The 15,749-nt window shown below is 40.6% G+C and overlaps 1 protein-coding gene across 1 annotated transcript in view; it reads right to left on the bottom strand.

Moving 5' to 3' along the window:
• LOC139009064 (ubiquitin carboxyl-terminal hydrolase 7) overlaps positions 1-15,749 on the bottom strand; it is a 68,892-nt gene that overhangs the window by 34,094 nt on the left and 19,049 nt on the right. The window contains exon 2 of the mRNA XM_070412999.1: positions 760-864. Coding sequence (XP_070269100.1) covers positions 760-864 — 105 coding nt within the window. The remainder of the gene's footprint in view (positions 1-759; positions 865-15,749) is intronic.

Raw genomic sequence — 15,749 nt, 5'->3', positions numbered from 1 at the left:
GTTTCTTTCAACTGCCCCGTTACACCCCTGGGAAGGACACAACCCTCATGAGGATTGATGGACATGCTTTTGACAGAACATGGTTTCATATTACACTGCAAGATTCCAGGGGCTGCATAAAGTGATGACTGGCTGCTACCTGCTCACGATTTCTGACCTTGCCAATGTACAGGTCATATAATCTAATAAATTGTAAAAAAGAAACTGCCTCAAAAGAAAACGATTCCCTAGGCATAAAATGTCCATGCATGTACAATATGCATGTTTTTTGCATAGAAGATATAGACCTAAAGTTAGTGTGGGAGAATGAAGTCCAAAGCTTGGTTTGATTTCACACCTAACAGGAGTGGGGTACAGACAACTGGTAGACACAATGCACTAAGAATGCAATGGAAAGCCAAGTTCCAATGTCTGGAAGTATCTTGCTGCCAACAAGAAGGAAAGGAGAGTAACATGTAGTTATTCTGAATACTAACAGTGGCCAGAAAATTGCAGGCCTGTGTACCCGTTATATAATTATAAACTTCTGTATTTAAACCTTCTCACCTAGGCTGGGGAGAATCAACTTACCTTGAAATTTGTAGGTAATCTTGAACTCAACACCAATTCAATGCCCCATTTTTCTTCAGGCACAACCTCCTAAAAACTAGCTACTTTTAAGAAATTCAGAAGAACTTGAAGAAGAAATAGGCATCACATCTACTTGTGTTTCTGACAGAGTTTCTGTCTGGTGCAAGTAAGCAGACCACACGTACTTACCATCCTCCATGTCTTCCTCTGTGTTGTTGTGCCCATCACTCATGGCTACATTCCCGTTGATAACAGGGTTTTGAGTAATTCTTGGTGGGTCATCTGTATCTCCAGCTTTAAAGAAACAAAGAAATTCCATGGTTTTTACCTTCTTGGCTTAAATTAAATAAAACTATACTGGTACTTTTGATGATTTCTAGGCACTAATAAGTTACAACTGTGTCAAAATAAATGCACTCTAACCCAAAAGGCATTTATTAGTACGTTTACTAAATATGAACTTGGGTTGATTTCCAAAATGCTAAATGTACTTTATCATGCACTATTCCACATAGTAATCTGCTCCATCTGCAATGATATTTACTTTGAAGTAGGTTTCCTACTCATTAAATCCAATCAATCCTAGAGAAAATGTTGATTTATGAAATATATACGAGTGTACAAACGTTATATCTTTTTAACAGAGATACACATCAGTACCTTAAAATATTAAATTATCATTCTCAAAGTCTCTGGATAATTACTGTATAACTGAAGTATAAATCCATGCAAAAACCATTCCTTTTACCGTTGCTTAACTTGCTCAAACCCTGAAACATGTGTGCTTTTTGGGGGGCATAGGGAATTGGGAAGGAGGCCCCTGGGAGGATTGGCATGTATAACAGGCCCAGAAAGGACCAAGAAACTAATAAAATGATTTTTTTTATTCTGAATGCTTGCTTAAATATGTCTTGGAAAACATTTACATAGAATCAGAAGTGTAGATTCAAAACTTTTAAGCAATGGCTGGGAAATATAAGGTGTCAATTTTAACTAGCATTCTCATCACTATTTTTACCAATTAATTTAAAAACCATCTTCTTTCACTGGCATAGGTCCATGATGTAAAAGAAGAGGGGAGTGGAAAAAATGATGGAAAGCCAGGACTTAAGTAGTCTCTACTGGTCAAAAGGGCCATATTTCACATTTTTAGATTCTTGCCATCTTCCACATATCAGAATAGCTCATTACAACTAACGCTGGTCCCCAATTTAATCAGTGCTGTGCACTGAGCTTTCCCTGGGGCATCAGACACTTCTATAGAAATTAAAGAGTCTCAGCTACAAACAGGAGATTTAGTTTTAAAAATATGTACATAGGTGTGTCCTCGACCTCCAATATTTCAGGGTCTTTCCAGCATTTATACCAGCACTGTTCAATTCAGCACCATGGATAGCGCCATCCCTTTCCCTCTCTAGACGGCTCCAAAACCCCAAACTATCAGATTACATCTCTCAACCAATTCCTGAATATAAACTGTACTTTTCCCTTCTTAAGCATCACACACACCTTAGAAATCATTGGAAGCCAAGAAACCGGCATTACCACCACATTTCAACAGACCATTTCCAATCTTAATACTCTTAATTAAGTTGTTCTATTAAATATCAATATATACACTTAAATTAACAATGAGTTAAAAACTATTCTTAAAAATAAATCTTTTTCTAAAGTGGTCCCTTGACCACTACACCCTGACAAAAAAAATTGGTGGAGGGAAAATATGGCAAAGAGAAGTTCAAGTTCCTTTTACCGTTGCTTCACTAGCTCAAACTCTGAAACGTGCTTTAAAAGCAATGAAAAATCAGGTACTGTGGCCAAAATGTCTTTCACCCACATTTATCCTCCAAAATTAACTACATGAAAATACCACAGAAATATTTTATGGGGGAAAAGTAAAAAAGTCTCGAGGAGGCTTATGAAATTAATAACACACAATAAACTGATAGAATATTGCACAGCTGGGTACCTATATGGAAAATTCAAGTCAAGTTTTAAAAAAATTTAAGAACCAAGCAATAAATGCAGCCTTTGTTATGAAAGAGATAGAGTATACTGGAATATGTAAATTATTCTTTCTCTTTGTACAAATAAAATAGCACTGAGAAAATACACAGAAACTATTAAGAGGTTCTATAGAAGCTGAAGAGTATTTTTCACCATACACACACACTCTCGTCATGTGAATGTACTATAAATTTTAAAGTAATTTGTTTGACACATGCCCTATACTTTTAATTTAGGTCCTTGGTTTAAATCTGTCCGACTGCAATTGCTTTAAAGTATGGTTTATAATGAGCAAACGCAAATATGACAAATAATTCTCTGTGCACAAAACAAAGCACTGCTCCTAAAAATAGGGTGATATGTAAAGGTAAGCAATCTAATAAACTATGGCAAATGTTAACTTGCCTGACCCATGATTCTGAGATCCAAGTGAATTCAGATTATTGCTGAAAGAAAGTATTTTTAAAGATTTGTTTTGGTGACTTGAGATAGAGCACTTTTTCACCAGAAGTTACGGTGCTCATAAAAGTAAAGATCGATTCAAGAGATCTTATGGATCACCATCCACAACACCTTAGTGCGGGTTGGGGAAAATGAATAAATTGGACCACAGTTTTTTGGCAGCAGAATTAACTGCAATATGGTGAATAAAGAGAGTCTAATATTTTATGAAACGAGAGCTCCTGTTCTATTGTTAATGAAGACAGGATTTCTCTGAGTTGACCCCAGAAGGCAAGGCAGGTAGAAGAAACAGTTGAACAGGGTTCTCCTGGACAATACCCCATCTTATACACCAAGGTACACATTTCAGCTAGGCTGACCAATTTGCTCTTTCCCACCCTTCATAAGCATAAAGATGGGGGTCAGTGGATGTGAAAGGGCACAAAGTCCTAATTGGTCCACCAAGCACATGAGAATCCAGGACAACAGGCCCCATGAAGCTCCCAACCAACTGCCATGGGACCTTTGTAGAAAGTTGGCAACTCAAGTCTAGCTCTTGAGGGACTGAATATCCAGTTTTTAAAAGCTCCTCATAAAGGAGTTAGTTCACAAGAGGATTAAAAATTTAATTAAGACACAGTAAATCCCTGGACCAGAATTAAATGAAAGTACCTGATAACCACAGAAAGTCTGTACTAGGCTTCCAGAAATATCCTAAATGATAAAACTGCCTTTCTTATCATCAAAGGGGTGCAAGATTGGTGTATACATATATTTGTTGCTATATATAGTGATCCTGCTCCTGAATTTTATGTCCTGCACAGCTGGAATTTTCCCAGATGTGTTGACTCTCATCTAGCCCATATGAACAACACTAATTTTTTGATACACAACAATCTTAAATAATAAGACTGGAGACATGTTTGGCAAACACTAATGACCATATGGAATGCCTCAAATAAACAGATAAAAGTCCCTGATAGGCCAGATGTCTGCTGGGTGGGAGGGGAAGCCAATTATCAATGCAAAATATACGCTGACACTCAGAAAAAAACAACAGAAATCATCTCTATTACTCATGGATAAGCCTTTTGACAACAAACCTTGTGGTAAGTATCAGAGGCATAATTTTAATAAATATGTAAAAAGACACAAAATACTTTTTTTAAAGAGTGAGTTTAGAAACACACAAAAGACTACCTTAGCTAGTTACAAATCCTCTATATCCTCCTTTTTACTGAGGATGTCTATGCTTATGTAAGCTTTCCTTCCTGATGATTTTCATTTGTGATGTCATAACAGACCTAATAACCCAGAGAACATGGCCAATTGCTATGGAAATGATGCAACACTAATTTGGCACCTGAATCTCCTGAATGAGCTAATAGATGAAGAATATAATTCCAATGTGTTGGCTTTGACATTTTCTGTCACTTCATTAAGATTTCTCAAACCTCCCAAAAAGGCTGGGTTTGGAAAAATCAAACATCACAATAAAACTTCACAGCCTTTCAACTAAGATAGTTTCAAGACCACAAAGACCCTGGTACACAAAGATCCAGCCATTCCTCAGATTCAGTCTCCATTCAGTCCCCCAGAGTCCTCCTTGAATTTCCCATCTAGTGATACAGCCCAGTGAGCAAAACCAGGACTTGGTTAAAATAGCAGATTATGGATTACCAACTTAGTCCCTGAAGTGGTCGAACAAGCCTTTAACTGCACCTCTTAATCCCAACTCTACCAGATCACCCTGAATTCCAAGTCAAACCTCACCCCCAATCTGTATGGTCTTCCTCCTCACATCTCTCCCAGCATTGAACCCATTTTAAAGAATATTACATAAAACAGAGGTTATCAAGATAAATTAGAACACTGATATCTTTCTGCATACTCATTTCTTAACTGTCAATCCCAAATATATTTCAGAAGGACAGCTGAGAAATATCAGTATTGGTTCTGGAAACCTATCAAGCAGCATCAAGACTCCTAATCTGAACTCCTGAGTCACCTTCTTGTCCAAGTCTGTGGTTTCCAGCCATGTCTGCATGGCTCTGCAGCAGAATCTGCTGGGTTGGGGGAGGGGAGGGTTCTCTCATCCACATCAGAGTGACTGCATAGAATCTCTAGGAGCTCTATGCCTCAACATTCTTTTTTTTCTTTTTTTTTTAATTCCCCACAAAATAAGGACCAGACACAGATTCAAGCAACTTCAACAATTTAAATAATCACCTTCAAAAGGCAAAGTATCTGGCTCTATAAGGTGGCTTTTATGGCACAATACTAACATGTTAGGTTCTCTGTATGTATAGTTAACAAGAACCATTCCTATGTAAAATGTGTGTATGGCTGTATGCTTATATTCTGTGAACCTATACATTGCAAAGAAGTAGTTTAGAAATCTGTAAAACACTAAAGGACAACCACAAAAGAAAATGGTGTGCAGGTAGTAAACTTGATGTAGCTTAATTGTAACATTTAATTTATCAACGGTTCTATTTTCTATGGCAAAGAATTTGACACTAGAAAAACAAGCAATACTTGATTTATTTTTGTAAGTATTTAGGATATTTAATAAATGGCTGTCCAATACAGTAACAGTAAAAAAAAGGGGGGGGGGGCACAATAGCCCAGAAACAGAATGAGGATGTTAACAGGGTTAATGGAGGGTTAATGGAGGAATCTGGTTGGGAGCATTTGAGATCTTGCTCCTCTGTATATGTTGTTAGCTTGACTCAAATAAACTCTTACAAAAATTACAAAAAAAAAAACACAAAAAACTTGGTTACTAGTTCCTTAGTTGTTGATTTAAGTTGCTAATGACTGGAAACCGGGTGAGGAGTACATGGGCACACAGCAAACCTTTTAAAAAGACAACACATGCCCTGACTGGTTTGGCTCAGTAGATAAGAGCGTCGGCCTGCGGACTGAAGGGTCCCAGGTTCGATTCTGGTCAAGGGCATGTACCTTGGTTGTGGGCACATCCCCAGTAGGGGGTGTGCAGGAGGCAGCTGATCGATGTTTCCCTCTCATTGATGTTTCTAACTCTCTCTCCCTCTCCCTTCCTCTCTGTAAAAAAATCAATAAAATATATTTTTAAAAAAATAAAAAGACAACACAGCAAAATTTTAAGCCTAAGAAGCAAAGAATATAACATTACATTTATATATGGAAAATTTTAGCATGAAGCATTCACATAAGCATATCTGAAATTCTCACACAATTAAAAGGAGCAAAGAAAGTGGAAAGAGACTTGACTTTGGGTGGTAAATTCACAATGCAGTATGGAGGTGGTGTTAAATAATAGCACATTGGAAACCTGTTTGGTTTTATTAACCAATGTCACCCCAATAAATTAAATAATAAATAGATGGATGGGTGAAGAAAAAGGGTAGCCTGGGAGCTGAGGCAGGAAAAGCTTCCACAGAGATGCCTGGGTAGGCATACAGAGCAAAGATCTTCAGGAAGGTCGCTAGGAGGAGAGCTGGGGAGGAGAGCTCATGTCTGTTATCCTGGGGCAGAGCAAGCAGCACCTCAAGTTTGCTTGAAGTAGTTCATGAACCAGTAGCTCCCATTTACTGGCCCCCTACTGGGTCTCAGGTAGTGATCACAGCCCCTGAGTGAGGCAGAGTGGGATGAGAGAGTTCATGTTACCAGAATGGGTCACAGCCAAGCACTCTGAGGGCACTGCCATAGGAGGAACCCAGGTCTAGAAAGCCATGGCAGCCCTGGCTCTTTCTCTATCTTTCCTCCCTAATATACTATGTGCCCATGTGGCCCTTTCCTCAAGGAGGCATGCTCACTCCTTAGATACAAGTTTGATGGAGCAGCCAAATGAATCCAGAGGCCCTAGTCAGGAAAAAAATAAAGATGAAAAAAAGTCCTAAGCATAGAGATACGATGCTGTGAGATTGTTAACTCTATGAATATACACTTTTTACAATGCCCACTCTCAATATAACCTGTAGTCCTGCACAACTTCTATATTCCCCAATTTCATGTTTCTATGAAACTCATTGTGATATCATGGATTTCACAATTACTATAGAAATAACAGAAATCCCTTTCCCTTTACCCAATTTTCCCAAAAGTACGATTTTGCAAAGTAATATTACAATATATCACAACCAAGATACTGACGTTGACACAAGATACTAATCCAATTCCTATTCACTTGTACGCATTTTATGACATGTGTATGTTTATGTGTTCACCACAGTCAAGATACTGAACAATCCCAACACAAGGACCCTCAGAGTGCACTTTCTCATTCATACCCACGTCCCTTACGTGTCCCCCCGTCCCAAACCCTGGCAATGACTAATCTCCACATCTGTAATTTGTCATTTTGATGATGTTACAGAAATGGACATAGGTATGTAACCTTTTGGAAGGCCTTTCAACATTCAATGAGACTCCCCTGAAACATATATTGCCAAGTAGGGTTCCATGGCAGGGACACACCATTATCTGCCCACTCACACCTGCTAACATCTGGGTTGTTTCCAGTTTGGGGGACAGTATGAATAAAACTGCTATACATATTTTTGTAGAGGTCCTGAATTTATTTTTACTTTTGGATTTTCAAGAATGAAATGCTCACTGCTCACAATGACAAGGCAATGGCTGCAGAAATGCATTCGGGGAAACAGTGACCTTCTCCCCTGCGAGCCAAATGGGAAGGAAGCCACTGTTTGATATGCCACCTTCCAGGCTTTCTCAATGTTCACATACAGACATATGTGCATGAACTTTTTCTCTGGAAAAGAAACGGTACACTAATCATAATACATGGATCAATTACAGCTATCCTGAGTCAACATACATGCACATATGCATAAATATGCACATGGATACATGGATTTAATTTTGAACAGCACCATAGCATTATGTCATGATTTACTCAAGCATTCCCTCACAGATGACTGTTTCTGGTTTGAGGGCTGCCCCCCCCCCCCCGATTTGCATAATGCACAGTAAACAACTCTGAACTATGATTTTCACCCTGCTGCATATCTTGTAGCCACTTCTTTCTCAAACAGATCTAGTCCCCAAGTAGCTCTTCACATCAAAGAACCAGAACTCTACAAAATGGCTCCAAACAACTAAATCTCAAGACCCACCTTCAGCACAAAGTTCACACACTGTGTTCAGGAGAACTCCTCCAGCTCTCAGGCACAGCTCCATTACTATTTTTTGGAGGGATTCAAATACAATCAATTTCTTGATGGTCTGGCCCAGAACAATCTTCAATGTATGGAACCGAGCTCCAAGCTCACAAAGAGTGATAGGCAGCTGACAAACCAACAGAGACACAGAGGTGTACTGAGCAGGACTAAGATGCAGGGCGCAGCAACCATCCAGTTATAAAGGGAGGGTGTCCAGAAGCCAGGGCAGCACTGACCTGTAGGGGGGTACACACAGCAACCCGAAGGGAGGTGGGCAGTCTTGAGGGACACCCAGGCTGGGAGCTGCCGTGCTCCCTAAGAAACCAGAGCCTCCTGAGGGCTGGGAAAAACTTCCTGCCACTTGGAGAGAACATCTCGTTCTGTGAGAAAACTCTAACTGTGAAGTCAACTCCACTTCCCTCTGTGTGAGTCGTCTAAGGCAGCGGTCACCAACTGGTGGTCGAGGATCATTGGTGGTCACTGAAGTCTGAAAGGTTGGCGACCACTGGTCTAAGGCAACATTAGGCCTCAGACGAGACCATGGAATACAGCCAGTCCTTGGACAGAACCTGAGGTAACCAGGGACTGAAGTTCTTACAAGAATACAAACGTGAGGACTCTCAGATCTGAATTACTCCGTTTTCACCTCAAGTCAGTATTTTCTCCCTTCCTTGAGTCAGTGGCTCCCAAAGTTTACCACCCTCATGGCCACTGGGTGGGGAGAAGCAGGTGCCAACAAGACAACATGGCCCCTTCTTGTCCAGTCACAGACAAAGACCACACTGCCTGCTGGCTCCAAGGAAACAAAAACCGCTTTCAGGCCCTTACTCCCTCTGTGCCTGACTAGGAAAGTGAAGCCTCCAGGAAGTAGTCAATTTCTGAATGTGATCCTAAGTGGAAAACTTCAACTATGCTTCAAAAAGATCATTTCTAATCCATTACCATGCCATTTCCAAGGACTTCAAGCATCCCTCTAGGTGGGCCTGCCCTATTTGTCTGCAATCACAGTAACAACGAAGAAGACATTCTAATTATTTCTAACACATCTTTCCCAGACAGGAAGAACCTGGGAGGTGAAGGCAAGCATTTCTGGCCAGCAATGGGCAGAGCCCCCACTCTCCTCTCAGAAATTAGTCAACCTACTACTTATCAATCATCTTGTGTGTACCAAGAGCTGGGAGGGGCTCTGGAGCTCAGGCCGGAACAGGCAGATAAGCTATGGGAGGAGACAAGAGGGGACAACTGCAATGCAGGGGAAAACAGTATTAACAGAGCCACAGGGCTTGGACATGTATCATCAGCCACAGAGAAAAAGGCACAGGTCAAAACCACGAATGGAAAGGAGCCAGGTTGGCAGAGAACCTAGAGAAACACATTCTAGATGGAATGGCAATGCAGAAGATGGGAGATGAGGTTCGGACACAGGGTGGGCAGGGCCAAGGCTGTGAAGGGCCATGAAGGCCATGATAAAGACTACATTTCATTTCCAAATGTTCCCTCTGGGATATGCTCATACTGGGAAGAGGTAGAAAAGGGTAAAGGTGCGATAAAATGGTAACAAAAGGAGACTTGACTTTGGGTGGTCAACATAATACAATATACAGATGATGTAGTATACAATTATGCACCTGAAAGCTACATAACTAATAACCAATGACACACCAATGAATTCAATAAAATTTTAACTTAAAAAGAAAAAAGAAAGAAAAGAAAGCCACCATGGCCTTGAAAGCACTGCTCAAAGAAGAACTTTCTGGTCCATCAGAGCTAAGATGGTTCCAGTGTTTGGAACTTGGCTGCCAAGCCCATACACCCATCTGGTCAAGCCTGACGGACAGAGGGGCCTCCCTTGCTGTGTCGCAGAGGATGTGGGTGCCCCTCAGGGCTAGCTGCCAGGTTAGCAGGGCAGCCTCCAGAAGCTCTCAGAATTCCTTTGGTCATATTATTAACAAGAAAATTATGACTTAATCAATACCACAACTCTAAGGTGTTCTGGTTTTATTACTTTTATGACTTTTACATGATTTGGCTATATGCACCTCCCATTTAAATGGCTGGCTAGTCCAGCCAACATGGCTCAGTGGTTGAGCATCAACCTATCAACCAGGAAGTCACGGTTCAATTCCTGGTCAGGGCACATGCCCATGTTGCAGGCTCAATCCCCAGTGTGGGGCATGCAGGAGGCAGCCGATCAATGATTCACTCTCATCACTGATGTTTCTTTCTCCCTCTCCCTTTCCCTTCCTCTCTGAAATCAATAAAATATGTTTTTAAAAATGGCTGGGAGTCCTGTCCTACAAAGCCAGGACTTCTTTGGTCCTCTGCCATTGGCGGGCCACCACAGGGCCTGATGTCGATGTCTGCCCAGCTACTAAGTAGTAGAGCCTGAAGGTTCAAAGCAGATCACTGTATTGAAACCCGACAGTTGGCTCTATGCTCTGAAGTAATCCCAATTTAAATTAGTTACATGAAAATAAAGCCACAAAGAAGGCCACATATAAACTTGTGTTCCTTAAATAAAATTATTTGTTTGGGGCTTTCTGTTTGGCTTGACTATGTAAAAACCATCTGCTCCCTGGAGGATCATCCTAACTGCCAGTCATGTCTGTCCCACAAACCCTGACTGATGACTGAATGCTGGCTGGGCACTGAGAGGGATGTGCAATGCTGCACAACTGAAGAGCCTACCAGCATATGTCTATTGCTTTCTTACACATCTGATCTTGTTCCACAGAAAAAGAGAAACAGCATTATCTGCTAAGTTGTGTAGCACAGGTCACTTGTGGAAAAGAAAGTCCCAGCATACCCAGCAGACACAGGTTCATGGAAGCTACATGACGAAGGTAGAAAATGTTTGCAATACACAAGAACCAAAGGACTGACACTCAGAATGCAGAGTTCCTAAAAATAAGAAACAACCCAACTACAATAATGGAGAAATGAATAAGAAACAAAAGACTAACAAATATGCTCGACTTCCCTTATTAACGCAATACCATTTTTCATCTACCATATTAACAATGGAAAATATTGGAAATGCCCACTGATACTGAGGGTCTTGCAAAATGCGTGGCATCTAATGGCTATCTGGAGTGCACATTTACAGTCAAATTATTCTCCCCAAAGGCAGTACTTAATAAAATCAAATCTTTTCAAACAAAATGTCATTTCTAAGAATTCATTCCAAAGAAAACTAGACTATATACCCAAAGGTACACACAAGCAAATTTCTTACATTGAAATACCATTTTTTACAGTGAAAAATTGACAACCTAAGTACCCATTAACATCAAGGGCCAAATATTTTATAGCTCCATTTATATGAAGTGCTTAGAGACAGAATGCCTCAAGTTGAGGGGGAGTGGGTATGTAAGGAATAGGGAGATTGGAGAGGTGATGGACAGGGGATATAGGGGCTTCTTTTTGGTGAAGTAAGAATCTTCCAAAATTGGGGTTATGGTTGTACAACTCGAACTATACTAAAAGCCACTGGACTGTACATGGTGGATAAGTGAAATGCAAGGTATGTTAATTATCCTATATAATAAAGAGCTAATATGCAAATGGTCATCATGGCCCCCTCCCCCCCGCCCCGGGGCCCTGAGGCTGCACCCACCCGCCCAGCGGGACTTGATGGGGGTGGGGCTGGCAGGGTATGGGTCTTGTGTGATTTCGAGGCATAAGTGGGTGGGCGGGGACTTGACTCTGGGTCCCACAGTGTGCCCCAAACTCTGACAGGAGGGAGATTTTCATATACATTTTACTAATTTTCTTTCATCTCTGACACTTCTATTATAGAGCAAGGGCAAATAGCAATATTAAAATACTAGAGGCCCAGTGAACGAATTTGTGCACCAGTGGGTCCCTCGACCTGGCCTGTGGGATTGGGCCAAAACTGGCTCTCCAACATCCCCTGAGGGGTCCCGGATTGCAAAAGGGCACAGGCCAGGATGAGGGACCCCACCAGTGCAGGATCGGGGGTGGGGAGGGACACAGGAGGTTGGCCAGCAGGGGAGGGACCGTGGTAGGGCTCCAGGGTATATCGGTCCCATCTCGCTCAGTCCCAATCGGCCAAACCCCTGCAGCAAGCTAACCTACCTGTCGGAGCGTCTACCCCCTGGTGGTCAGTGCATGTCCTAGCAATTGGTTGACTGGTCAACTGTCTGCCCCCTCGTGGTCAGTGCACATCATAGCAAGCGGTTAAGTGGCCTTAGCATATCATTAGCATATTATGCTTTGATTGGTTGAACGGCTGATTGGTCGACCAGACACTTAGCATATTAGGCTTTTATTATATAGGACTTCCTCTAATTAATTCCCTTTTAATGTGCATGAATTTCATGTACCGGGCCACTAGTATCTCAATAAAGCTCTATTAAAGAGGGGGAGGGGGGGAGCACAACAACTTAATAGAAACAGGCCATTTCACCTAGAGACAAGTAGTTCCACAAATCACACATTTCTTAGAGCTCTACATAGTAAATGATGTGGATGCTGAGCAACTGAGTCGTGTATAAATCGTCCATTTTCTGCAGTATTTCTCTAAAAATAATATTAAACAGTTTGGTGTTTTAAAAATTCAATTACCTCAAAGTTTATTTTTTTAAAATATATTTTATTGATTTTTTACAGAGAGGAAGGGAGAGAGATAGAGAGTTAGAAACATCGATGAGAGAGAAACATCGATCAGCTGCCTCCTGCATATCTCCTACTGAGGATATGCCTGCAACCAAGGTACATGCCCTTGACCGGAATCGAACCTGGGACCTTTCAGTCCACAGGCCGACGCTCTATCCACTGAGCCAAACTGGTTTCGGCCTCAAAGTTTATTGATGTGTGTAAATTTACTCTACATTCATATAGTTTTAAATAAAGTTAAGAGACTTGTCCACCAATAGAAGAACCACTGAATAAATTATAAATTACAAGGATGTCCTTATAGAATGAGTGAACTTGCATGTATGGACCTGTGACAAAGTCTATAATACATTAGGAATACAAATTAACTCTTGAGGAATGGAGGCTTTCTTTCTAGCTTCCATGTTGCTTGAATGTTTCAGTGAGTATGTGTTACCTTTACAATAAAAGTTAAAACACACACATACAAGGAAAGCAAACTGTGGTGCAAAAAGACACAACTCAAATATTTCCTGAGCATGACACCACTTCAATAGCCATCAGGAGTTGTACAGAGGAGGAAAAAGAGAGGCAGGAGGAAGAAGGAATTTGGAATATAACCCTCAATAAAGGTATTAATTACCTAAACAATTTGTGGCCTAGAAGATCAGTTTACATATTGGCAAAAGGCAGCATCCTCTCTTAAACAGGTAGATTTTCCTTAAAAACTATTTTAAAAGACAAGGTACTTTAGGGGCTGTGGGTGAGGTCAGAGATAGTTTTTTAAACAAGCTAATTAAAACTAGTCAAACACAACCAATTTCAACTGAATTCCTTTACTTGAATAAAACCACCAACAGAATAACCCTAGAACAGAAGACTAAGTTGTCTATGTTTTGGGGGTATTTTTTTAACGTGTTGGTGCAGGCATAAAACCACTCAGGTGTTATCCTTTTGAGAGGACCTTCCCTGGGTATTAAAGGAAGACCCCCATTTATAAAAACAAACAAACAAACAAAAAATACTAGTGGCCAAAGAAATGGTTTAAAAGTTCCTGGAAGATAGAAAAGTTTCCCAGAGTAGGAAAGAAAATACAGTCTTATTTCCCCGTCCCCACCCCCAGGAGGGTTAGGGGACCGGTCAGTCCACAAACCAGTGGAGACCTTGAACATCGCTGATGCACTAGACCAGTGGTCGGCAAACTCATTAGTCAACAGTACGACGATTGAAATTTCTTTTGAGAGCCAAATTTTTTAAACTTAAACTATATAGATAGGTACACTGTTATTAACTTAATTAGGGTACTCCTAAGGCTTAGGAAGAACCACACTCAAGGGGCCAAAGAACCGCACGCATGTGGCTCGAGAGCCGCAGTTTGCTGACCACTGCACTAGCAATGTCCCCTGTGAAAGCAGGACACCAAGAAGTAACGTCACTGGCACAGGAGTTACTGCGTTCACGAACTGGGAGTCTCACAGTAAAGATATCAGTTCTCTTCAAATTAACATATATGTCTAAACACAGTTCCAATCAAATCCCAGCAGGATTTTTTCTACTTATACACAAGCTGATTCTAAAGTTTATAAGGAGAAGTAAAGGAAATGGAATAAGTAAAACAACCTGGAAAACTAAGGACACAGTTTGAGGAATTAAACTACCTGATTCTATAATTCACCATAAAGCTTTAGTAATCAAGACAGAATTGCATTAGCAAAGATACACAGACCAATGAAACAGAAGAGTCCAAAAACAAACCAACATAAGCACAATATTTGATTTTTTACAAAGGTATAAGCAATTCAGTGGAAAAGGAACAACTGCACACCCACAGGCCAAAACAAAGACTCTCAACTTCATACCTTAAATAAACATTAACTCATAATGATCATAGATGTAAATATAAAATTTAAAACTAAACCTTTAAAAGAAAACAGAGTGGGCAAAGATTCCTTAGACATAACGAAAGCAATATCCATAAAAGAAAATTTTGACTGACTAGATTTCATCGAAACAGAAAACTTTTGCTCCAGAAAGTCAGTTAAGAGAATAGACAGACCAAGTACAGACTGGGAAAAAAATACTAGCAAATCACCCATCTCATAAATAACTTGTATCCCAAATATATAAAGAATCCTCAGACAGCCAGTCGGCCTGGAGGTCAAATCCCTCTAGTATTAACTATAACAATCAAGGCTTAACTATAACAAGACTTCGCACAAAGACCACTAGGGGGTGTACCAAGAAAGCGTAAAAAAATGCGGAGACAAAGAAACAGGACAAAACTATCAAGGGAGGATATTGAGTTCAGAACCACACTTTTGAGGTCTCTCAAGAGGCTTCTAGAGTCTGTCGATAAACTTGATGAGATATACAGGAAATCTAATGAGACCCTCGATGGTGTGATAAAGAACCAACTAGAAATTAAGCATACACTGACTGAAATAAAGAATATTATACAGACTCCCAACAGCAGACCAGAGGAGCGCAAGAATCAAGTCAAAGATTTGAAATGCGAAGAAGCGAGAAACACCCAACCGGAAAAACAAAATGAAAAAAGAACCCAAAAATACGAAGATAGTGTAAGGAGCCTCTGGGACAGCTTCAAACGTACCAACATCAGAATTATAGGGGTACCAGAAGATGAGAGAGAGCAAGATATTGAAAACCTATTTGAAGAAATAATGACAGAAAACTTCCCTCACCTGGTGAAAGAAATAGACTTACAGGTCCAGGAAGCACAGAGAACCCCAAAGAAAAGGAATCCAAAGAGGACCACACCAAGACACATCATCATTAAAATGCCAAGAGCAAAAGACAAAGAGAAAATCTTAAAAGCAGCAAGAGAAAGAAACTCAGTTACCTACAAGGGAATACCCATACGACTGTCAGCTGATTTCTCAACAGAAACTTTGCAGGCCAGAAGGGAGTGGCAAGAAATATTCAAAGTGA

Source organism: Myotis yumanensis, unplaced genomic scaffold, assembly GCF_028538775.1.
Source record: "Myotis yumanensis isolate MYYU_CA2020_CCGP unplaced genomic scaffold, mMyoYum1.0.hap1 SCAF_4, whole genome shotgun sequence".
In the NCBI taxonomy this organism is placed as follows: domain Eukaryota; kingdom Metazoa; phylum Chordata; class Mammalia; order Chiroptera; family Vespertilionidae; genus Myotis; species Myotis yumanensis.
This window is presented reverse-complemented; position numbering and strand designations above follow the sequence as displayed.